This window comes from Haliotis cracherodii, unplaced genomic scaffold, assembly GCF_022045235.1.
Source record: "Haliotis cracherodii isolate W230 unplaced genomic scaffold, xgHalCrac1.p SCAF_9, whole genome shotgun sequence".
Lineage (NCBI taxonomy): Eukaryota > Metazoa > Mollusca > Gastropoda > Lepetellida > Haliotidae > Haliotis > Haliotis cracherodii.
The window spans coordinates 4,503,517-4,530,286 of record NW_027266343.1 but is presented as its reverse complement, the minus strand read 5'-3'; the positions used below and the strand labels follow the sequence as shown (position 1 = coordinate 4,530,286).

At 43.6% G+C, this 26,770-nt stretch overlaps 1 protein-coding gene across 1 annotated transcript in view; it reads left to right on the top strand.

Annotated features, from left to right (window-relative positions):
* Positions 1-18,187: 18,187 nt before the first annotated feature.
* The window catches only part of LOC139453075 (uncharacterized), a 38,933-nt gene continuing 30,350 nt past the window's right edge, over positions 18,188-26,770 (top strand). Inside the window, exon 1 of the mRNA XM_071234699.1 lies at positions 18,188-18,361. Coding sequence (XP_071090800.1) covers positions 18,341-18,361 — 21 coding nt within the window. The 5' untranslated portion in view covers positions 18,188-18,340. The remainder of the gene's footprint in view (positions 18,362-26,770) is intronic.

Genomic DNA, 26,770 nt, shown 5'->3' with positions numbered 1-26,770 from the left:
ATGGTGACAAGTCATGCTTTTGACACTACGATCGCCCCTAAGGCCTGGAGAAAATAGCTAAAAATCTACAATTTGAACGTCAACGTGGTCGGGGGGACCTGTCCGACCCGCCTACCGAGTTTCAAGACGATACTCCTTTTTTTAAATTTTGGCACCCCTGCCCATGGTGACAAGTCATGCTTTTGACACTACGATCGCCCCTAAGGCCTGGAGAAAATAGCTAAAAATCTACAATTTGAACGTCAACGTGGTCGGGGGGACCTGTCCGACCCGCCTACCGAGTTTCAAGACGATACTCCTTTTTTTAAATTTTGGCACCCCTGCCCATGGTGACAAGTCATGCTTTTGACACTACGATCGCCCCTAAGGCCTGGAGAAAATAGCTAAAAATCTACAATTTGAACGTCAACGTGGTCGGGGGGACCTGTCCGACCCGCCTACCGAGTTTCAAGACGATACTCCTTTTTTTAAATTTTGGCACCCCTGCCCATGGTGACAAGTCATGCTTTTGACACTACGATCGCCCCTAAGGCCTGGAGAAAATAGCTAAAAATCTACAATTTGAACGTCAACGTGGTCGGGGGGACCTGTCCGACCCGCCTACCGAGTTTCAAGACGATACTCCTTTTTTTAAATTTTGGCACCCCTGCCCATGGTGACAAGTCATGCTTTTGACACTACGATCGCCCCTAAGGCCTGGAGAAAATAGCTAAAAATCTACAATTTGAACGTCAACGTGGTCGGGGGGACCTGTCCGACCCGCCTACCGAGTTTCAAGACGATACTCCTTTTTTTAAATTTTGGCACCCCTGCCCATGGTGACAAGTCATGCTTTTGACACTACGATCGCCCCTAAGGCCTGGAGAAAATAGCTAAAAATCTACAATTTGAACGTCAACGTGGTCGGGGGGACCTGTCCGACCCGCCTACCGAGTTTCAAGACGATACTCCTTTTTTTAAATTTTGGCACCCCTGCCCATGGTGACAAGTCATGCTTTTGACACTACGATCGCCCCTAAGGCCTGGAGAAAATAGCTAAAAATCTACAATTTGAACGTCAACGTGGTCGGGGGGACCTGTCCGACCCGCCTACCGAGTTTCAAGACGATACTCCTTTTTTTAAATTTTGGCACCCCTGCCCATGGTGACAAGTCATGCTTTTGACACTACGATCGCCCCTAAGGCCTGGAGAAAATAGCTAAAAATCTACAATTTGAACGTCAACGTGGTCGGGGGGACCTGTCCGACCCGCCTACCGAGTTTCAAGACGATACTCCTTTTTTTAAATTTTGGCACCCCTGCCCATGGTGACAAGTCATGCTTTTGACACTACGATCGCCCCTAAGGCCTGGAGAAAATAGCTAAAAATCTACAATTTGAACGTCAACGTGGTCGGGGGGACCTGTCCGACCCGCCTACCGAGTTTCAAGACGATACTCCTTTTTTTAAATTTTGGCACCCCTGCCCATGGTGACAAGTCATGCTTTTGACACTACGATCGCCCCTAAGGCCTGGAGAAAATAGCTAAAAATCTACAATTTGAACGTCAACGTGGTCGGGGGGACCTGTCCGACCCGCCTACCGAGTTTCAAGACGATACTCCTTTTTTTAAATTTTGGCACCCCTGCCCATGGTGACAAGTCATGCTTTTGACACTACGATCGCCCCTAAGGCCTGGAGAAAATAGCTAAAAATCTACAATTTGAACGTCAACGTGGTCGGGGGGACCTGTCCGACCCGCCTACCGAGTTTCAAGACGATACTCCTTTTTTTAAATTTTGGCACCCCTGCCCATGGTGACAAGTCATGCTTTTGACACTACGATCGCCCCTAAGGCCTGGAGAAAATAGCTAAAAATCTACAATTTGAACGTCAACGTGGTCGGGGGGACCTGTCCGACCCGCCTACCGAGTTTCAAGACGATACTCCTTTTTTTAAATTTTGGCACCCCTGCCCATGGTGACAAGTCATGCTTTTGACACTACGATCGCCCCTAAGGCCTGGAGAAAATAGCTAAAAATCTACAATTTGAACGTCAACGTGGTCGGGGGGACCTGTCCGACCCGCCTACCGAGTTTCAAGACGATACTCCTTTTTTTAAATTTTGGCACCCCTGCCCATGGTGACAAGTCATGCTTTTGACACTACGATCGCCCCTAAGGCCTGGAGAAAATAGCTAAAAATCTACAATTTGAACGTCAACGTGGTCGGGGGGACCTGTCCGACCCGCCTACCGAGTTTCAAGACGATACTCCTTTTTTTAAATTTTGGCACCCCTGCCCATGGTGACAAGTCATGCTTTTGACACTACGATCGCCCCTAAGGCCTGGAGAAAATAGCTAAAAATCTACAATTTGAACGTCAACGTGGTCGGGGGGACCTGTCCGACCCGCCTACCGAGTTTCAAGACGATACTCCTTTTTTTAAATTTTGGCACCCCTGCCCATGGTGACAAGTCATGCTTTTGACACTACGATCGCCCCTAAGGCCTGGAGAAAATAGCTAAAAATCTACAATTTGAACGTCAACGTGGTCGGGGGGACCTGTCCGACCCGCCTACCGAGTTTCAAGACGATACTCCTTTTTTTAAATTTTGGCACCCCTGCCCATGGTGACAAGTCATGCTTTTGACACTACGATCGCCCCTAAGGCCTGGAGAAAATAGCTAAAAATCTACAATTTGAACGTCAACGTGGTCGGGGGGACCTGTCCGACCCGCCTACCGAGTTTCAAGACGATACTCCTTTTTTTAAATTTTGGCACCCCTGCCCATGGTGACAAGTCATGCTTTTGACACTACGATCGCCCCTAAGGCCTGGAGAAAATAGCTAAAAATCTACAATTTGAACGTCAACGTGGTCGGGGGGACCTGTCCGACCCGCCTACCGAGTTTCAAGACGATACTCCTTTTTTTAAATTTTGGCACCCCTGCCCATGGTGACAAGTCATGCTTTTGACACTACGATCGCCCCTAAGGCCTGGAGAAAATAGCTAAAAATCTACAATTTGAACGTCAACGTGGTCGGGGGGACCTGTCCGACCCGCCTACCGAGTTTCAAGACGATACTCCTTTTTTTAAATTTTGGCACCCCTGCCCATGGTGACAAGTCATGCTTTTGACACTACGATCGCCCCTAAGGCCTGGAGAAAATAGCTAAAAATCTACAATTTGAACGTCAACGTGGTCGGGGGGACCTGTCCGACCCGCCTACCGAGTTTCAAGACGATACTCCTTTTTTTAAATTTTGGCACCCCTGCCCATGGTGACAAGTCATGCTTTTGACACTACGATCGCCCCTAAGGCCTGGAGAAAATAGCTAAAAATCTACAATTTGAACGTCAACGTGGTCGGGGGGACCTGTCCGACCCGCCTACCGAGTTTCAAGACGATACTCCTTTTTTTAAATTTTGGCACCCCTGCCCATGGTGACAAGTCATGCTTTTGACACTACGATCGCCCCTAAGGCCTGGAGAAAATAGCTAAAAATCTACAATTTGAACGTCAACGTGGTCGGGGGGACCTGTCCGACCCGCCTACCGAGTTTCAAGACGATACTCCTTTTTTTAAATTTTGGCACCCCTGCCCATGGTGACAAGTCATGCTTTTGACACTACGATCGCCCCTAAGGCCTGGAGAAAATAGCTAAAAATCTACAATTTGAACGTCAACGTGGTCGGGGGGACCTGTCCGACCCGCCTACCGAGTTTCAAGACGATACTCCTTTTTTTAAATTTTGGCACCCCTGCCCATGGTGACAAGTCATGCTTTTGACACTACGATCGCCCCTAAGGCCTGGAGAAAATAGCTAAAAATCTACAATTTGAACGTCAACGTGGTCGGGGGGACCTGTCCGACCCGCCTACCGAGTTTCAAGACGATACTCCTTTTTTTAAATTTTGGCACCCCTGCCCATGGTGACAAGTCATGCTTTTGACACTACGATCGCCCCTAAGGCCTGGAGAAAATAGCTAAAAATCTACAATTTGAACGTCAACGTGGTCGGGGGGACCTGTCCGACCCGCCTACCGAGTTTCAAGACGATACTCCTTTTTTTAAATTTTGGCACCCCTGCCCATGGTGACAAGTCATGCTTTTGACACTACGATCGCCCCTAAGGCCTGGAGAAAATAGCTAAAAATCTACAATTTGAACGTCAACGTGGTCGGGGGGACCTGTCCGACCCGCCTACCGAGTTTCAAGACGATACTCCTTTTTTTAAATTTTGGCACCCCTGCCCATGGTGACAAGTCATGCTTTTGACACTACGATCGCCCCTAAGGCCTGGAGAAAATAGCTAAAAATCTACAATTTGAACGTCAACGTGGTCGGGGGGACCTGTCCGACCCGCCTACCGAGTTTCAAGACGATACTCCTTTTTTTAAATTTTGGCACCCCTGCCCATGGTGACAAGTCATGCTTTTGACACTACGATCGCCCCTAAGGCCTGGAGAAAATAGCTAAAAATCTACAATTTGAACGTCAACGTGGTCGGGGGGACCTGTCCGACCCGCCTACCGAGTTTCAAGACGATACTCCTTTTTTTAAATTTTGGCACCCCTGCCCATGGTGACAAGTCATGCTTTTGACACTACGATCGCCCCTAAGGCCTGGAGAAAATAGCTAAAAATCTACAATTTGAACGTCAACGTGGTCGGGGGGACCTGTCCGACCCGCCTACCGAGTTTCAAGACGATACTCCTTTTTTTAAATTTTGGCACCCCTGCCCATGGTGACAAGTCATGCTTTTGACACTACGATCGCCCCTAAGGCCTGGAGAAAATAGCTAAAAATCTACAATTTGAACGTCAACGTGGTCGGGGGGACCTGTCCGACCCGCCTACCGAGTTTCAAGACGATACTCCTTTTTTTAAATTTTGGCACCCCTGCCCATGGTGACAAGTCATGCTTTTGACACTACGATCGCCCCTAAGGCCTGGAGAAAATAGCTAAAAATCTACAATTTGAACGTCAACGTGGTCGGGGGGACCTGTCCGACCCGCCTACCGAGTTTCAAGACGATACTCCTTTTTTTAAATTTTGGCACCCCTGCCCATGGTGACAAGTCATGCTTTTGACACTACGATCGCCCCTAAGGCCTGGAGAAAATAGCTAAAAATCTACAATTTGAACGTCAACGTGGTCGGGGGGACCTGTCCGACCCGCCTACCGAGTTTCAAGACGATACTCCTTTTTTTAAATTTTGGCACCCCTGCCCATGGTGACAAGTCATGCTTTTGACACTACGATCGCCCCTAAGGCCTGGAGAAAATAGCTAAAAATCTACAATTTGAACGTCAACGTGGTCGGGGGGACCTGTCCGACCCGCCTACCGAGTTTCAAGACGATACTCCTTTTTTTAAATTTTGGCACCCCTGCCCATGGTGACAAGTCATGCTTTTGACACTACGATCGCCCCTAAGGCCTGGAGAAAATAGCTAAAAATCTACAATTTGAACGTCAACGTGGTCGGGGGGACCTGTCCGACCCGCCTACCGAGTTTCAAGACGATACTCCTTTTTTTAAATTTTGGCACCCCTGCCCATGGTGACAAGTCATGCTTTTGACACTACGATCGCCCCTAAGGCCTGGAGAAAATAGCTAAAAATCTACAATTTGAACGTCAACGTGGTCGGGGGGACCTGTCCGACCCGCCTACCGAGTTTCAAGACGATACTCCTTTTTTTAAATTTTGGCACCCCTGCCCATGGTGACAAGTCATGCTTTTGACACTACGATCGCCCCTAAGGCCTGGAGAAAATAGCTAAAAATCTACAATTTGAACGTCAACGTGGTCGGGGGGACCTGTCCGACCCGCCTACCGAGTTTCAAGACGATACTCCTTTTTTTAAATTTTGGCACCCCTGCCCATGGTGACAAGTCATGCTTTTGACACTACGATCGCCCCTAAGGCCTGGAGAAAATAGCTAAAAATCTACAATTTGAACGTCAACGTGGTCGGGGGGACCTGTCCGACCCGCCTACCGAGTTTCAAGACGATACTCCTTTTTTTAAATTTTGGCACCCCTGCCCATGGTGACAAGTCATGCTTTTGACACTACGATCGCCCCTAAGGCCTGGAGAAAATAGCTAAAAATCTACAATTTGAACGTCAACGTGGTCGGGGGGACCTGTCCGACCCGCCTACCGAGTTTCAAGACGATACTCCTTTTTTTAAATTTTGGCACCCCTGCCCATGGTGACAAGTCATGCTTTTGACACTACGATCGCCCCTAAGGCCTGGAGAAAATAGCTAAAAATCTACAATTTGAACGTCAACGTGGTCGGGGGGACCTGTCCGACCCGCCTACCGAGTTTCAAGACGATACTCCTTTTTTTAAATTTTGGCACCCCTGCCCATGGTGACAAGTCATGCTTTTGACACTACGATCGCCCCTAAGGCCTGGAGAAAATAGCTAAAAATCTACAATTTGAACGTCAACGTGGTCGGGGGGACCTGTCCGACCCGCCTACCGAGTTTCAAGACGATACTCCTTTTTTTAAATTTTGGCACCCCTGCCCATGGTGACAAGTCATGCTTTTGACACTACGATCGCCCCTAAGGCCTGGAGAAAATAGCTAAAAATCTACAATTTGAACGTCAACGTGGTCGGGGGGACCTGTCCGACCCGCCTACCGAGTTTCAAGACGATACTCCTTTTTTTAAATTTTGGCACCCCTGCCCATGGTGACAAGTCATGCTTTTGACACTACGATCGCCCCTAAGGCCTGGAGAAAATAGCTAAAAATCTACAATTTGAACGTCAACGTGGTCGGGGGGACCTGTCCGACCCGCCTACCGAGTTTCAAGACGATACTCCTTTTTTTAAATTTTGGCACCCCTGCCCATGGTGACAAGTCATGCTTTTGACACTACGATCGCCCCTAAGGCCTGGAGAAAATAGCTAAAAATCTACAATTTGAACGTCAACGTGGTCGGGGGGACCTGTCCGACCCGCCTACCGAGTTTCAAGACGATACTCCTTTTTTTAAATTTTGGCACCCCTGCCCATGGTGACAAGTCATGCTTTTGACACTACGATCGCCCCTAAGGCCTGGAGAAAATAGCTAAAAATCTACAATTTGAACGTCAACGTGGTCGGGGGGACCTGTCCGACCCGCCTACCGAGTTTCAAGACGATACTCCTTTTTTTAAATTTTGGCACCCCTGCCCATGGTGACAAGTCATGCTTTTGACACTACGATCGCCCCTAAGGCCTGGAGAAAATAGCTAAAAATCTACAATTTGAACGTCAACGTGGTCGGGGGGACCTGTCCGACCCGCCTACCGAGTTTCAAGACGATACTCCTTTTTTTAAATTTTGGCACCCCTGCCCATGGTGACAAGTCATGCTTTTGACACTACGATCGCCCCTAAGGCCTGGAGAAAATAGCTAAAAATCTACAATTTGAACGTCAACGTGGTCGGGGGGACCTGTCCGACCCGCCTACCGAGTTTCAAGACGATACTCCTTTTTTTAAATTTTGGCACCCCTGCCCATGGTGACAAGTCATGCTTTTGACACTACGATCGCCCCTAAGGCCTGGAGAAAATAGCTAAAAATCTACAATTTGAACGTCAACGTGGTCGGGGGGACCTGTCCGACCCGCCTACCGAGTTTCAAGACGATACTCCTTTTTTTAAATTTTGGCACCCCTGCCCATGGTGACAAGTCATGCTTTTGACACTACGATCGCCCCTAAGGCCTGGAGAAAATAGCTAAAAATCTACAATTTGAACGTCAACGTGGTCGGGGGGACCTGTCCGACCCGCCTACCGAGTTTCAAGACGATACTCCTTTTTTTAAATTTTGGCACCCCTGCCCATGGTGACAAGTCATGCTTTTGACACTACGATCGCCCCTAAGGCCTGGAGAAAATAGCTAAAAATCTACAATTTGAACGTCAACGTGGTCGGGGGGACCTGTCCGACCCGCCTACCGAGTTTCAAGACGATACTCCTTTTTTTAAATTTTGGCACCCCTGCCCATGGTGACAAGTCATGCTTTTGACACTACGATCGCCCCTAAGGCCTGGAGAAAATAGCTAAAAATCTACAATTTGAACGTCAACGTGGTCGGGGGGACCTGTCCGACCCGCCTACCGAGTTTCAAGACGATACTCCTTTTTTTAAATTTTGGCACCCCTGCCCATGGTGACAAGTCATGCTTTTGACACTACGATCGCCCCTAAGGCCTGGAGAAAATAGCTAAAAATCTACAATTTGAACGTCAACGTGGTCGGGGGGACCTGTCCGACCCGCCTACCGAGTTTCAAGACGATACTCCTTTTTTTAAATTTTGGCACCCCTGCCCATGGTGACAAGTCATGCTTTTGACACTACGATCGCCCCTAAGGCCTGGAGAAAATAGCTAAAAATCTACAATTTGAACGTCAACGTGGTCGGGGGGACCTGTCCGACCCGCCTACCGAGTTTCAAGACGATACTCCTTTTTTTAAATTTTGGCACCCCTGCCCATGGTGACAAGTCATGCTTTTGACACTACGATCGCCCCTAAGGCCTGGAGAAAATAGCTAAAAATCTACAATTTGAACGTCAACGTGGTCGGGGGGACCTGTCCGACCCGCCTACCGAGTTTCAAGACGATACTCCTTTTTTTAAATTTTGGCACCCCTGCCCATGGTGACAAGTCATGCTTTTGACACTACGATCGCCCCTAAGGCCTGGAGAAAATAGCTAAAAATCTACAATTTGAACGTCAACGTGGTCGGGGGGACCTGTCCGACCCGCCTACCGAGTTTCAAGACGATACTCCTTTTTTTAAATTTTGGCACCCCTGCCCATGGTGACAAGTCATGCTTTTGACACTACGATCGCCCCTAAGGCCTGGAGAAAATAGCTAAAAATCTACAATTTGAACGTCAACGTGGTCGGGGGGACCTGTCCGACCCGCCTACCGAGTTTCAAGACGATACTCCTTTTTTTAAATTTTGGCACCCCTGCCCATGGTGACAAGTCATGCTTTTGACACTACGATCGCCCCTAAGGCCTGGAGAAAATAGCTAAAAATCTACAATTTGAACGTCAACGTGGTCGGGGGGACCTGTCCGACCCGCCTACCGAGTTTCAAGACGATACTCCTTTTTTTAAATTTTGGCACCCCTGCCCATGGTGACAAGTCATGCTTTTGACACTACGATCGCCCCTAAGGCCTGGAGAAAATAGCTAAAAATCTACAATTTGAACGTCAACGTGGTCGGGGGGACCTGTCCGACCCGCCTACCGAGTTTCAAGACGATACTCCTTTTTTTAAATTTTGGCACCCCTGCCCATGGTGACAAGTCATGCTTTTGACACTACGATCGCCCCTAAGGCCTGGAGAAAATAGCTAAAAATCTACAATTTGAACGTCAACGTGGTCGGGGGGACCTGTCCGACCCGCCTACCGAGTTTCAAGACGATACTCCTTTTTTTAAATTTTGGCACCCCTGCCCATGGTGACAAGTCATGCTTTTGACACTACGATCGCCCCTAAGGCCTGGAGAAAATAGCTAAAAATCTACAATTTGAACGTCAACGTGGTCGGGGGGACCTGTCCGACCCGCCTACCGAGTTTCAAGACGATACTCCTTTTTTTAAATTTTGGCACCCCTGCCCATGGTGACAAGTCATGCTTTTGACACTACGATCGCCCCTAAGGCCTGGAGAAAATAGCTAAAAATCTACAATTTGAACGTCAACGTGGTCGGGGGGACCTGTCCGACCCGCCTACCGAGTTTCAAGACGATACTCCTTTTTTTAAATTTTGGCACCCCTGCCCATGGTGACAAGTCATGCTTTTGACACTACGATCGCCCCTAAGGCCTGGAGAAAATAGCTAAAAATCTACAATTTGAACGTCAACGTGGTCGGGGGGACCTGTCCGACCCGCCTACCGAGTTTCAAGACGATACTCCTTTTTTTAAATTTTGGCACCCCTGCCCATGGTGACAAGTCATGCTTTTGACACTACGATCGCCCCTAAGGCCTGGAGAAAATAGCTAAAAATCTACAATTTGAACGTCAACGTGGTCGGGGGGACCTGTCCGACCCGCCTACCGAGTTTCAAGACGATACTCCTTTTTTTAAATTTTGGCACCCCTGCCCATGGTGACAAGTCATGCTTTTGACACTACGATCGCCCCTAAGGCCTGGAGAAAATAGCTAAAAATCTACAATTTGAACGTCAACGTGGTCGGGGGGACCTGTCCGACCCGCCTACCGAGTTTCAAGACGATACTCCTTTTTTTAAATTTTGGCACCCCTGCCCATGGTGACAAGTCATGCTTTTGACACTACGATCGCCCCTAAGGCCTGGAGAAAATAGCTAAAAATCTACAATTTGAACGTCAACGTGGTCGGGGGGACCTGTCCGACCCGCCTACCGAGTTTCAAGACGATACTCCTTTTTTTAAATTTTGGCACCCCTGCCCATGGTGACAAGTCATGCTTTTGACACTACGATCGCCCCTAAGGCCTGGAGAAAATAGCTAAAAATCTACAATTTGAACGTCAACGTGGTCGGGGGGACCTGTCCGACCCGCCTACCGAGTTTCAAGACGATACTCCTTTTTTTAAATTTTGGCACCCCTGCCCATGGTGACAAGTCATGCTTTTGACACTACGATCGCCCCTAAGGCCTGGAGAAAATAGCTAAAAATCTACAATTTGAACGTCAACGTGGTCGGGGGGACCTGTCCGACCCGCCTACCGAGTTTCAAGACGATACTCCTTTTTTTAAATTTTGGCACCCCTGCCCATGGTGACAAGTCATGCTTTTGACACTACGATCGCCCCTAAGGCCTGGAGAAAATAGCTAAAAATCTACAATTTGAACGTCAACGTGGTCGGGGGGACCTGTCCGACCCGCCTACCGAGTTTCAAGACGATACTCCTTTTTTTAAATTTTGGCACCCCTGCCCATGGTGACAAGTCATGCTTTTGACACTACGATCGCCCCTAAGGCCTGGAGAAAATAGCTAAAAATCTACAATTTGAACGTCAACGTGGTCGGGGGGACCTGTCCGACCCGCCTACCGAGTTTCAAGACGATACTCCTTTTTTTAAATTTTGGCACCCCTGCCCATGGTGACAAGTCATGCTTTTGACACTACGATCGCCCCTAAGGCCTGGAGAAAATAGCTAAAAATCTACAATTTGAACGTCAACGTGGTCGGGGGGACCTGTCCGACCCGCCTACCGAGTTTCAAGACGATACTCCTTTTTTTAAATTTTGGCACCCCTGCCCATGGTGACAAGTCATGCTTTTGACACTACGATCGCCCCTAAGGCCTGGAGAAAATAGCTAAAAATCTACAATTTGAACGTCAACGTGGTCGGGGGGACCTGTCCGACCCGCCTACCGAGTTTCAAGACGATACTCCTTTTTTTAAATTTTGGCACCCCTGCCCATGGTGACAAGTCATGCTTTTGACACTACGATCGCCCCTAAGGCCTGGAGAAAATAGCTAAAAATCTACAATTTGAACGTCAACGTGGTCGGGGGGACCTGTCCGACCCGCCTACCGAGTTTCAAGACGATACTCCTTTTTTTAAATTTTGGCACCCCTGCCCATGGTGACAAGTCATGCTTTTGACACTACGATCGCCCCTAAGGCCTGGAGAAAATAGCTAAAAATCTACAATTTGAACGTCAACGTGGTCGGGGGGACCTGTCCGACCCGCCTACCGAGTTTCAAGACGATACTCCTTTTTTTAAATTTTGGCACCCCTGCCCATGGTGACAAGTCATGCTTTTGACACTACGATCGCCCCTAAGGCCTGGAGAAAATAGCTAAAAATCTACAATTTGAACGTCAACGTGGTCGGGGGGACCTGTCCGACCCGCCTACCGAGTTTCAAGACGATACTCCTTTTTTTAAATTTTGGCACCCCTGCCCATGGTGACAAGTCATGCTTTTGACACTACGATCGCCCCTAAGGCCTGGAGAAAATAGCTAAAAATCTACAATTTGAACGTCAACGTGGTCGGGGGGACCTGTCCGACCCGCCTACCGAGTTTCAAGACGATACTCCTTTTTTTAAATTTTGGCACCCCTGCCCATGGTGACAAGTCATGCTTTTGACACTACGATCGCCCCTAAGGCCTGGAGAAAATAGCTAAAAATCTACAATTTGAACGTCAACGTGGTCGGGGGGACCTGTCCGACCCGCCTACCGAGTTTCAAGACGATACTCCTTTTTTTAAATTTTGGCACCCCTGCCCATGGTGACAAGTCATGCTTTTGACACTACGATCGCCCCTAAGGCCTGGAGAAAATAGCTAAAAATCTACAATTTGAACGTCAACGTGGTCGGGGGGACCTGTCCGACCCGCCTACCGAGTTTCAAGACGATACTCCTTTTTTTAAATTTTGGCACCCCTGCCCATGGTGACAAGTCATGCTTTTGACACTACGATCGCCCCTAAGGCCTGGAGAAAATAGCTAAAAATCTACAATTTGAACGTCAACGTGGTCGGGGGGACCTGTCCGACCCGCCTACCGAGTTTCAAGACGATACTCCTTTTTTTAAATTTTGGCACCCCTGCCCATGGTGACAAGTCATGCTTTTGACACTACGATCGCCCCTAAGGCCTGGAGAAAATAGCTAAAAATCTACAATTTGAACGTCAACGTGGTCGGGGGGACCTGTCCGACCCGCCTACCGAGTTTCAAGACGATACTCCTTTTTTTAAATTTTGGCACCCCTGCCCATGGTGACAAGTCATGCTTTTGACACTACGATCGCCCCTAAGGCCTGGAGAAAATAGCTAAAAATCTACAATTTGAACGTCAACGTGGTCGGGGGGACCTGTCCGACCCGCCTACCGAGTTTCAAGACGATACTCCTTTTTTTAAATTTTGGCACCCCTGCCCATGGTGACAAGTCATGCTTTTGACACTACGATCGCCCCTAAGGCCTGGAGAAAATAGCTAAAAATCTACAATTTGAACGTCAACGTGGTCGGGGGGACCTGTCCGACCCGCCTACCGAGTTTCAAGACGATACTCCTTTTTTTAAATTTTGGCACCCCTGCCCATGGTGACAAGTCATGCTTTTGACACTACGATCGCCCCTAAGGCCTGGAGAAAATAGCTAAAAATCTACAATTTGAACGTCAACGTGGTCGGGGGGACCTGTCCGACCCGCCTACCGAGTTTCAAGACGATACTCCTTTTTTTAAATTTTGGCACCCCTGCCCATGGTGACAAGTCATGCTTTTGACACTACGATCGCCCCTAAGGCCTGGAGAAAATAGCTAAAAATCTACAATTTGAACGTCAACGTGGTCGGGGGGACCTGTCCGACCCGCCTACCGAGTTTCAAGACGATACTCCTTTTTTTAAATTTTGGCACCCCTGCCCATGGTGACAAGTCATGCTTTTGACACTACGATCGCCCCTAAGGCCTGGAGAAAATAGCTAAAAATCTACAATTTGAACGTCAACGTGGTCGGGGGGACCTGTCCGACCCGCCTACCGAGTTTCAAGACGATACTCCTTTTTTTAAATTTTGGCACCCCTGCCCATGGTGACAAGTCATGCTTTTGACACTACGATCGCCCCTAAGGCCTGGAGAAAATAGCTAAAAATCTACAATTTGAACGTCAACGTGGTCGGGGGGACCTGTCCGACCCGCCTACCGAGTTTCAAGACGATACTCCTTTTTTTAAATTTTGGCACCCCTGCCCATGGTGACAAGTCATGCTTTTGACACTACGATCGCCCCTAAGGCCTGGAGAAAATAGCTAAAAATCTACAATTTGAACGTCAACGTGGTCGGGGGGACCTGTCCGACCCGCCTACCGAGTTTCAAGACGATACTCCTTTTTTTAAATTTTGGCACCCCTGCCCATGGTGACAAGTCATGCTTTTGACACTACGATCGCCCCTAAGGCCTGGAGAAAATAGCTAAAAATCTACAATTTGAACGTCAACGTGGTCGGGGGGACCTGTCCGACCCGCCTACCGAGTTTCAAGACGATACTCCTTTTTTTAAATTTTGGCACCCCTGCCCATGGTGACAAGTCATGCTTTTGACACTACGATCGCCCCTAAGGCCTGGAGAAAATAGCTAAAAATCTACAATTTGAACGTCAACGTGGTCGGGGGGACCTGTCCGACCCGCCTACCGAGTTTCAAGACGATACTCCTTTTTTTAAATTTTGGCACCCCTGCCCATGGTGACAAGTCATGCTTTTGACACTACGATCGCCCCTAAGGCCTGGAGAAAATAGCTAAAAATCTACAATTTGAACGTCAACGTGGTCGGGGGGACCTGTCCGACCCGCCTACCGAGTTTCAAGACGATACTCCTTTTTTTAAATTTTGGCACCCCTGCCCATGGTGACAAGTCATGCTTTTGACACTACGATCGCCCCTAAGGCCTGGAGAAAATAGCTAAAAATCTACAATTTGAACGTCAACGTGGTCGGGGGGACCTGTCCGACCCGCCTACCGAGTTTCAAGACGATACTCCTTTTTTTAAATTTTGGCACCCCTGCCCATGGTGACAAGTCATGCTTTTGACACTACGATCGCCCCTAAGGCCTGGAGAAAATAGCTAAAAATCTACAATTTGAACGTCAACGTGGTCGGGGGGACCTGTCCGACCCGCCTACCGAGTTTCAAGACGATACTCCTTTTTTTAAATTTTGGCACCCCTGCCCATGGTGACAAGTCATGCTTTTGACACTACGATCGCCCCTAAGGCCTGGAGAAAATAGCTAAAAATCTACAATTTGAACGTCAACGTGGTCGGGGGGACCTGTCCGACCCGCCTACCGAGTTTCAAGACGATACTCCTTTTTTTAAATTTTGGCACCCCTGCCCATGGTGACAAGTCATGCTTTTGACACTACGATCGCCCCTAAGGCCTGGAGAAAATAGCTAAAAATCTACAATTTGAACGTCAACGTGGTCGGGGGGACCTGTCCGACCCGCCTACCGAGTTTCAAGACGATACTCCTTTTTTTAAATTTTGGCACCCCTGCCCATGGTGACAATTTTGGCTCAACGTAGTCTCACACAAAGAATGTATTTCTCTTAAAGAAATGGCACTCATTGTACACGTTTAAACATTTCTTGGACAAAATAAATAGTCCAGAGAATGTTGGTGATGGTCCCCAGAAAAGAGAAAATAGTGCAAATTTTCGCACAGTGCCGCGTAGCGAATATAGACAGTTTGGGCAAATAACAGCGGCTGAATAATTCAACAAAATGTTCCATACACTACTAACAATCCAAAAATGGGGAACGATCATTTTCATTTTTTCGGAACTCGTTTTTATCAACGACGGCCCAGGGATACTCCATATCTGGGAGAATTCCTTTCACAAAATTTCACAAAACTGCTTTACTACTAGCTTGCGTGCTATTTAGATTGGTCTGGGTCCTTGTCGTTTCTCCTAAGATATATCTAGTTGTCTGTTTAGGGGTCATCATAACGCTGCCAACGTCCTATTGCGTTCATTTCCTTCCATTCAGAATTGTACTCCTTCCATGCAGCCATTGCTCCCTTGCGCCTGTCACGTCAAGTCGCCCATTGCTTATTATCTCAGAGAGGAATATGAAGAGTTCTTTTCACATTGTGTAGGTAGGTTATATTTAGGTAGCATTGAGCAGCACGTGCAAAGGTAAATTGTCTTTGCAGCAACAGAAAATCCATAAGTGCTCCGTCACACGAGAGAGCTTCAGTTTCTGTTAACTCTGTCTGCCACGCCTAATAAACAACGGTGTAGTCGGCATGTCACAATCATTTATTCAGAATGTCGTCCACAGTGACGGAAAAGAAGTCGACTGCATTGGCACGTCATTACAAAGATATACAAAAAATTTATATTTCACCATCAATCATCAAAAATAATATTGTGGATTTTTAAATATTTAAAATACCATCATGGATCCAACTACTGTCATTTGTCCTCGTGTTCAATGTCAATGTCAATGTCAGTGTCATATTATGCCTGCATGTAAGATGCAATGATTTAAAGGAGGCAGCTCACCTGTGGGATTGGGGCCATTGTCAACGACGTATTGAAGGGAGATAAATTATGCATGTTCCTTTCCTTCCCACAACAACCCCCACCTTCCCTCCCCTAGCCTCCTCTAGCCTCCTCCCTTACCATTGGGGAAACAATGTTGCACTGTTAGTAAACCTGCCTGGGCTTTAACACAGTTATTCCACAGTTCATATTGAGACTAAAGTATCTATTTTGTTTTTGGGGGGTTTTGCTTTGGTTTGTTTGTTGGTTTGTTTGTTTGTTTGTTTGTTTGTTTGTTGTTTAACGCCGTTCTCAGCAATATTCCAGCTATATGACGGTGTTCTGTGAATAAGAGCAATGACCAATAGATGTATCCAGCAGTATAGGTCAGCGCTGTGTACTGGGTAAAGTGACACACAGTGAGCCAGCTCACCCATCCCGACCACCTGGCTACAGTGGGCTGACAACATGGGTTCTATGGACCTGATATACAGCAGGCACACTGGGATGATTGGATAGTCACAGAGAGCAAAGCACGCCTTTCTGGGTACCTTTCATTTGGTTTTATTAAAACCCTGCAACTGTCATGGAGGACAACAATGCACTGGTGCTGCATTTGGTATATGATTTCATGTGCACTCTTTGTTTTGTCCAACAGTTTATGTCACTGATAAAGTTACAAGTTGAACTTGGATCTGATGTGGTTGTCTTCATAATGTAAATAGTTGTAGTCAGCCTCAGTGTCTCCTGGTAGCCTCAGGGTTAAAGTGTCCACTTGTCATTCTAGGTACGGGTTCAATTCCCGAAATGAGTATAATGTGTGAAATGTGTGAAGCCCATTTCTGGTGTCTTCTGCCATAATGTTAATGTCAAAAGTCACATTAAACCATGCACTCACTCACTCACTCACTCACTCACTCACTCACTCACTCACTCACTCACTCACTCACTCACTCCATGAAGCTTATGTTACCTCTTAGGTTCTGGTGCATGTTACTTTAAGCAATGTTCACTCCAATGACTTAAGGTAATTGTAGCTGAGGACATTGTTGGTGTATCTGGCACCTTCAGTAGGGTGAGCATACAGTTATACTTACACAAATACCACATTAATTTCACCTTGTCAAGGAAACTAATAATACATCTTTCTTTTATAACTTATGTCAATGGGTTTAGAGCTACTCAGATTAACATGTACGAGACAATGGTCACCAGTCACAGGGTCAAGAGCATCCTGAAGAGTATAATACTAGTTAAATGTTCGGGGTGCTGAGTAAACCTTGTGGGTTCAATGATAATTTGTTGAAGACTAAAAGTTGCCTGCAAATAGTCTAGTCATTTAAGGATACTAACGTAATGAATCTATATTGATATTACCTGCCACTATTGAATCAATATCTGTGTCAATTGCGTTACCTATCAACATATCAATCAAGCCCCAGTATTGACAACTTTAAGTATGTTACAACTGTTGTAGCCATTAATATGTGTATATGTATCCCAGATAACATAATGACACAGGCTAGGGTGTGAGGTCTGATTATTTATTGTCTGTCGTGATAAACCGACACCCTGGAACAATGAATACAATAATAAACATACAATTATATCTAGTACATCAAAACCGAAGCAGATTAAATAATAATCTACTACACTTGTAGCTATACATGATATATCATTTATAACATTTCACAATTATAAGCTTAGATATGTAAGTTTAATGGATTTACATTCAATATAAATATGGTACAATAAATATAATTGTTATGTTACAATGCAAGCAATATATATATATACCCGCTGAATCCCACTGGGGTGTATTTGGGTGGTCACAATCCCTCGTAAATATGACAAAACTCTCGTGAAAACCTGTTCATGATATAAAATACATCATGAAGGTATGTTTATCTACACACTTGAATATCACATGTAAACTTATCAAATTATTAATACAAAATACAAGTTACTGAAATCACAAATGTCCTAGATTAACACAGATACACATATAGTGAAATGAAATATATCTAGTATACATACACTCACCATGCACACCCTATTACTAGTAAATGTGATATGTTTAAATATAATAAAGGATCTATATAGACATTTATTAAACTAAAGTGATTTGCATAATTATACTGGCAATAAATACAATTATAACTTGAACTACTAACCTTTATATAAGTATATCCTTTCTTGCAGTCCAGTGCACAGCGAAGTATCCATGCCAAGTGCAGGGTGAAAACAAATGGGTTTGAAAGTGGGACACAGAGATTTAAAACAAGCCAAGCCTGAGGACGCCTGGGCTTACACTCTGATTGACCACCAAGCAGTTGACTGACCCACGAAGTAAAACATGATACTCAGGGTATGCGAAGTAGGTGTCAAGTTTTTTTAATATAAGAATTATTGATCATTTATCATAACTGTATCAGAATGCATGAGCTGGTGGCATGTGGTCCTGTGCACAGTGCACAGGTCACAAATCATGTCAAGTTAAGCTACACTGGTTGTGGGGAGTAGTTGGACCGACTTTGTTCAGCAGCTAGGCTGTGTATGGGTACCCGGTAGGATGAGATGTCAATGTGACTGTTAACCTTCTAGTGCCTCGAAGCAGTTTGGGTTGTATACTCCCCAGGGAGATAAGAATGATTGTTAAGTGCACACTGATCCATTGAACGGGGTAATAAGTGTACTTTGAACAACCACATAGTGGATGGAAAACAAATGCACTTGTGTTGTATGAAATGTTGAGGCAGTATAGATTTTCAAACGTTAAAAACAATAATGCCAAACAGGCATAATAAAGAAAGTAAAATTAAAAGTTTTCACATCATCTGTATATAATGTGCATGTTAACCTCTCACACAAGACATGTCAGCACAATATAGGTGCCCCAACAAAGCATTTGTTCAATGACCATGACAAAATAAAGTTCAGAATAAATAATCATAATAAAATAAAGATATGCACTGAAAGTCAAGTCATAGTTTAGATGATTGATGGCAATAATGCCCCTCTAGAGATCATAATTATGTTAACAAAATATGATATAATTGTTTGTACAGAACATGTCTGTTTCATGTGGTTGAACTGTTGAACAGTTTGTTACTCAAGACCATCTTTCTGTTTTAATTTTGATATGGTTTCTTTTTTCTTACTGATACAAATGTGTTTGTTTAGAAATGGATGTAATTACTTTGGCTGCTCTGCAAAGATATGTTTGAGGAGCTGACCATCTTTACAGATCAGTAGGAGAATGGGTTTTTTCCTATTTGGGTTTGAATTCTGTATTTTGTAAAGCCATCTGCAACCTTCACTTGTGTCCCTTGAGCTTGCCCTGCCGTTTGTTCTTTGATTTTGCATTTTCTCCATATTGCTGAAAGGAATAGGGTGTATTTCTGCTTTGTCCAGAGCTAGCTTTGCCAGTCTCTCTGCTGTTTCATCCCATGAATATCTATGGGAGACAGGGATAATTTACAGATTCAAATGTCTTATATAGGCCCCACTAAACACAGATTGATAACTTTGTAGTTTTACCTTGTTTTAACAATTGCTGAGAGTCACTTTGCTGAACCATTGTGTATGACGTACAGCTCTACTCATCGTTATTCGCCCACTTCACCTAATTTACCAGTAGGAGACAAACAAGTAATTAGGTGCTCTGGGCTAGACTGTGTTCATCAATCAGGTGATGCAGGTATGGAAGAGCCCCCTCCTGAATTTTCAAGGGGTTACCTGGGGGCCCAATAGTAGAACAAAACATGGGTGATAGTGATACTAGATTTATTCACAGCATTATTTGTTAGATTTTACTGTTTGTGTGAAAAATGAGTTCTTTCATACTTCCTAATCATATGCATGAACTTCATTCACTCATATGTCCAAGTATTTTTGTTCAGGTTAAATGTCTGTTCCCATCCACCAAGCAGACGAGACACATGGACAATTGAGTCTACTCATGGCTACAGTGTTACAGAAACATCTTTATGCATCAGCGACTGTCTCAGCTACTGGTGTCTACCTTGACATAAAGTGGTATAGCCCGCCATGTTATTGTGGGCACAAACCGCCTCCGTGGTCTTGAGGTAGAGCGTCCGCCCGGAGAGCAGAAGGTCCGGGGTTCGATCCCCGGCCGCGTCATACCAAAAGACGTTAAAAGATGGTACTTGTTGTTACCTTGTCTGGCGCTCGGCATTAAGGGGCTAAAACAAGGACTGGTCGGCTCGGAGTCGGTATACTGTGTCTGAGTGGGGTATTCATGTTAAACTGCGGCATGGTATCTCAGTGAGCTAGCACTATAAATCGGCATCAGTCCGGACTAGTACAAGCAGCCACACAAACACACACACGTACATGCACGTCGCTATATAAGTGCAATAATCTTGGACGCGACGTTAAACCCAATTTCACCTCACCTCACCTATTGTGGGCACAAACAAACACACTAAGTTCATATTTTATTATTTTTTTAAATTTCTGTCACCCTTTCAGACATTCAGTAACAAATATACAATATTTGCAACAATGTTTCAAAGATGACAAATGTTATTTGGGATAACACTTTCTTAGTAAAGTACAGATTCTAGTACTTGTTTTGGTTGAGTCCAATGAAGGATTCGAACGCACACAGCCAGAGCGAGGCACCTAATCACAAGCTCACAAACTCAGCGATCAAACCCACTCAGCCACGGAGGCTTAGAAAGTGTGATCCCAAATATAACATTTGTTACATTTGACCACATTCTAAATATCTTTGTGTGTTCACAACATTTCAAGTTGTTATGGTTCTTTGTATTAAGTTATCATAACAAGTTAAAAATGTAGATATATATTATATAAAATGTGTCCCAATGTATTGTCACTTTAAAACCTATCTTTAAAGTCATATGTCAGCACAGTTATTTGGTTGTCCAGCAGCACTTGGGAATTTAAGGGGAGTCTGAATCCTGCTATGAATTTGTCCGCAACCTCTGGTCCATCTCAGCGTAAGTCCTCTTAAGGGATTTTGGACGGGCACCATGAACCATCTGAGCTAACTTGGTGTCAACCCACTAGCTGGGGTACACTTGCCCAGGCAGCCACCCTGTGCCATTACACGCATCCGCGTTCGCTTTTGTTTATTCCAACTTTTGGTTGAACCTGGCCTTCCGGTTTTTCTGTCGATGTTATGGTTGCAGAATAAACTGCATTGCGTTGACTCTGCTGTGTTGACTAATCCTTGGCGCTGTACATATTTCCAGTGTACACAAGTCAGTCGCTGGTTGTTGTGTCTGTATCTGAAGCCCTGCAAGAGGACTTGCCTACTGCCTTTCTGCCATGTGAAGTATTCACTTTCTTTCGATTTGTCATAGTTTAAAGATTCCATGATAAACATTTTATAACTATACATTTCCTTCTCCATTTTGAGTAAAGAAAATGAAATTCCTATTTCTCATGAAATATCTCAAACATGACTCTAAAGGCCATCAAAATACTGGAGATGCAAGTGAAGAGAAGCGAAACTAAAACAACATAATCTGTACCTCTTGTTATCCCCCTGGCATATAATGCCGCGGATATGGTCGACGCTTAGTCTGTCTGTCTATCTGTCTGTCTGTCTATCTGTCTGTCTGTCCGCCCATAATCATTTCATTTCAAGTGCGTAACTGGAAAACCATTCAAAATCTTTTAACAAAACTTGGCAGATATATCAAACAGATTCCAAAGAGGTGCCCTAAAAAAAACTTGCTATTTTACAGATTTGGGGCATTTTTCCTTTTTCTTGATTTCTGTGGAAACAATTTGGAGTTAATCTCAAAAGGAGGGGGTAGGTGTCGTTTCCAGAGCACAACTTGAAAACTGAGAAAGACTTTTCATGTAAACCTGGTACATGTATTAATCAACGGCTGAAGTGGTGCCTTTTGTTGTTTTGAAATTTAAAAAGAAGGCAACAAGTTTGACTGATCGTTGATAGTGGTGTATGTGTTTGTTCTAACCATATCTCTAATACTAAAAGGTATTGGAGGTTTGGTGAAAAGGGATTTTCTCCAGTTAGAGTTAGATTTTTTAATAAGTGATTGAAAATTTAGATTTTTAATGCTTCGGCCTTAGAGAGGTGGAAAAGTTTAGTTTGGGGGATGGATTTATCATTGCTTATTTGGCTGCTGTGTCAGCGGAGTCATTACCTCGTATGTTTGAGTGGCTAGGTATTCATGGTAGATCAACTGATTTATCTGATCTTAATCCTGAAGTTAGTTTAATCATGTTGTTATAGAGTCCAGTCAGGTTTTTGAGTATTCACTTTAAATTGTTTTATGGAGTCTAAAGAGTCTGAAATTATAAGAAAGTTTTGTTTGTTTTTTTTTAAATATTTTTATTTCAATTCAGTAAACATATATGTAACATTGGTACATGAGGAATGTACATGTAGCTATTCATAGAATCTTAAAACATGATCAGATATGGATGGGTAAGTACATCTATTCATTGACTGAGAAATTATAATAAGTAGGCTGATAATTCTTTACAGTTTTTATTGAATCTCTTAATACTACTAGTTTTCATTGCGATGAATTTCTCTATTTCACATACATCTTTCAATATTTTTATGAAAAAAGGAAAGTATAATGGAGTTTTCGTAGTGCTTTACTGGTAAATGTATTTTTTTGCAAGAAGTATTATTTGGTTTTCAAATACACATTCTACATACACATTGTATAAGTTTTCAGATTCAGAGACACAAAATGAGCATATATCATCATCTATTATCTTCATTTTCCATAATTCCTTTTTGGTATATAGAGCTCAATTTATAAATCTGTACTGGAAATCTATTAGTTTAACATCATTGGTACACACTCTACAATAAGGGAAAGCGTTATTCCATAAAATGCTTTGATTAAGTTCAATTTCCCATTTATCACACATCAGAGGAAAGTTAGTTGTAGCTATAAGTTTATCATAAAATATTCTGGAGCCCTTTGTTCTTATCAACAAGCCTCTCGAAATGTTATTTATGTATAAGTTAGCTGTGATAGAAGATCTGCCATTTATTGGGTTTTTTCCATGATTTAGGGATATTTTGCATTACTCAGTTGTAGTCAGGTGTAATACCTTTAATTTGAAATTGGTTTTGTAATTCCTCAAATGTTAAAAATCTGTTGTTGCTACATAAATCTTTTAAACTATGAATACTCTAATTAAACCAAAGTTTTAGAATGTAATTTTTTTTATATTGGTGATTGAACCATAATGGTTCTGATAAAATACTTTGTTTGTCAACGTATTTTTTGTAGTAATTTCCCCAAATATTCAATAAATCCCTCCAAAAGGGATTTTTCAAAGTAATAAACTTATCAATATTTGCTCCAAAAGGAAAAAATTGTTTTGATTGGAAGTTCTTTAGTGTTGATGAAGTTGGGTTTTGTAAACTTGTCCTTAAAAATGATAACTTCAATGAATCAATACATTTGCGGGTATCTATCATTCTCAGACCACCTCCTTCATATTTCCTTATCAAGGCAGATCTTTTTATTATATCTGGTTTGTTATTTCAAATGAATGTATAAAATAGTTCAGTCAATTTTCCAATAACATTATCAGATGGGTTTGGAAGTGCTGAACTAATGAACTAATGTTGAACGAGCCAGAGTTTTAATAATTCTGATTTTAACTAAACTTATTAATGTTAGATGTCTTTTTTCCAGCTACCCAGTAATCTATTAATATGTTCGAGTCTTTTTCTTGTATTTATTACACATTGATCATGTAATGTGGGATTAAATATTATTCCCAAGACTTCAAAGCTTCCCTCATGCCAGTCTAGTATTGTGTCCTCACAGAGCTTGATGCTGCTTCCTGACATTGAACCTATCCATATAGCTTTAGTTTTGTCAATATTTACCTTAAGACCGGATATTCTATAAACTTTATTCAAAGTATCAATTGCAGCTCTAAGACTGTCTTCAGATCCATCTAAAAATAACTGTGTATCATTTGCATATTGACCTAATTTATACTCCATATCATTTTGTTATTCCTTTCATGCCTTTATTATTCCTAATCATGATTCCTAGTATCTAAGCTACAAGCAAAAATAGGTAGGGTGAAAGTGGGTCACCTTGCCAGCATCCTCTTTGGTTCTGAAAAATGTGAAGAGAGGTCCATTTTGTATTACACAAGATGATGCATTCTTAGTTAAGATATTAACCCATTTAATTATGTTTGGTCCAAAAAAAAATAAATTCATAACCATTTTTTCATAATTATAAGAAAGTTGGTTTGGTTCAGGTTTTTTGTGTAGTGCTGCTGATATGGCCAGTAATTCTGCTGTATTTGAATTTTTTGTGATGATAATTAGTGGTTATTGTATGGGGTTGGTCAGATTGATTGCAGAGTTTGATGAACAGTGGCCAGTTTGCTTGTTTTAAATTGAAATTTGTTTGCTGGGTTTGAACTTTAGTTAAAAGGGATATGTTTATTATATTATATTTAAGGGCCAGTGATCACTGCCCCCTGTGACAATATGAACTTCCCAGTTTGTTTTTAAGAGATTTGCTGTCAAAGAGATAGGTATGAATTACATGGTGATGGGTCTAGTTTTGAGATAATTTTACTTCAGTGATAGTTCAGAAGGGCAGCTGCTGTGAACTCTATACGTTTGTTTATCATGTTTATGTTGTTATATTTTTGTTGAGTTGTGGCTGCTCAAGGTGCTGTTTTAAGTTTTGATTTTCTTTTGGCAAGGAATGACTTTGTTTTTTTGCTGAGTAATGTGGGTGAGGGTGTGGTTGTATGGGCGTTTGAGTGGTTTGGCATGCTGATGTGATTGGGGGTTGTGATGGTGGGTGGTTGGGTGGCAGTGGTATGGGGAGGGATGATTTAAATTGGGGTTTGGGCCTGTGTATTGACTGTAGTAGGGGCCGGGGAGTAGGTCTGGTTTAAGGGTTAGGGTAGGGTGTATTTATGTCTACTATGGTTACTGGGTGTGTGGAGGTTGGTTGAAAAGTTGTGAGTATTTGTTTTAGTTTAGGTTTTTGTCTCTGAGATTTGAGGTTTGTGGTGGGGTGGGGGAGTGGGGGTAGGGGTTGGAAGGAGCTAACTGTAGAGTCTAGGGTTTGGTCTGACAGTAGTATGAATTCCTCGTCTGTGGTAATGTGGTGTTGTTGTATGGTTGCTGATTTTGGTACATGTGACTGTTTTATGTTTTATATAAGTTTAAAAATGTGTTGTTTGATTGGACAAGTATTTTGGTTTGCTGTATGTCCTTCGGGGTTACAGTTCCTACAGAAAGGGGCCCATGTGCACTCCTGTATTAGATGGTTTTCAGAGTCACATTTTGGGCATAGTGGGTCATTTTTGCATGTAGTAGAGACGTGATCAAAAGAGTGGCACTGGTCACATTGGATTGGTTTTTTTCTGATTGGATGGACTTTATCATTTAGTGCGCCGAGGTTATGTGAGTGGGGAGTGATATGGCTTTAAATGTTAAGAAAATTGTTTAGGTGGATGTTCTGCCTGTGATGGGTTGTTTCCTCTTTACTGTTATGTATTCTGGTATTTTAGGTTGTGTTGGGTATTGGTTTGCTAATTGTATCTATTTTTCCATGTCTTGTGTCCAGGTAAATGACTCTTTGTATTTGTGTTTACCTTCTAGGGGCTGCCAATTTATGTTTAAACTATCAATGAAGGGGGCTCTTAGTGAGTTATGGAGTGCCGATTGGTTTGGTGATTTGAAGCCTCGGATGCAAAAGTTGACATATTAAATTTTATATTCTAAATTTGCTGGGTTGATGATGATGATGATGATGATATGTAAAAGATGTTCCCTATTATTCCCTGTAGGTATTAGTAGACCTAACCAGTCAATATAGTCCATCATTCTGAGATTGTCACAGATCAAGCTGTCTTTGGTTGGTCTCAGCTTGGTGTCTACTTGGTGTCATCATTCACTTTCTTATGGGTTCACGTTGATGTCCACACTGCAGGGCAAGTCAAACTTCTGTCTTAGACTGCTCTCTCTCTTCATCATTTTCACTCATCCAAGGGGATGACAGTTACAGGTTCACAGTAAACACAATCAGTGTTTATGCCATGAAAACACAGAAAATATAAGTTTGGTTATAGGGAAAAAGATGTGAGTATTTTTCTAGAGCTGAGTATTGCCTGGTATCTTGCCATATGATTTGGACTGCCGATACTACTGGTATCATGATACACCACATCGAATGGTAACAAATGATGAAGTCACTGAAAAACAGCTTTAAAACCTCTCTCTTCATACATTTGTTTATAGTTATCTATAAACATTAACAAAGAAAAACACAACATCAAAACAGTTCTAAATGAAGGATTGTTATTGAATGTAACAGTTAGCAGGCACGTCCTTGTGTTCTGCCATGCTTACAGGTTGCGCTGTTCTACTTCTGCCATTACAGGAGGTAACTCTATCAGTTCCTGTTCTATTTATAGAGAATATGTGATCTCACAAACTGACAAAAAATTCAACTGCCGTGTGTACCTAAGTATCAATGATATTGTAGGTATCAGTGAATGATTACAACCCTAGTTTTTTATCACCTGCCGGGCCGGAGTTACTGCCCCTGTTTTACAAAGCTTCATTTGCCTAATGGGCAATCTTTTTGTTCCAAAGGGCAATAACTGTCCTTTTGAAATGATATAAGCGTCGGTCCAACCTGTCGCTTCCGGTCTGGTTCCTGGATCGACTGACATGTCAAGACGGAGCCAAGCTAAAGAGTTACCCTGTTGCACCTTCGTTCAAAAACGGTCATTTACAACTGAATAT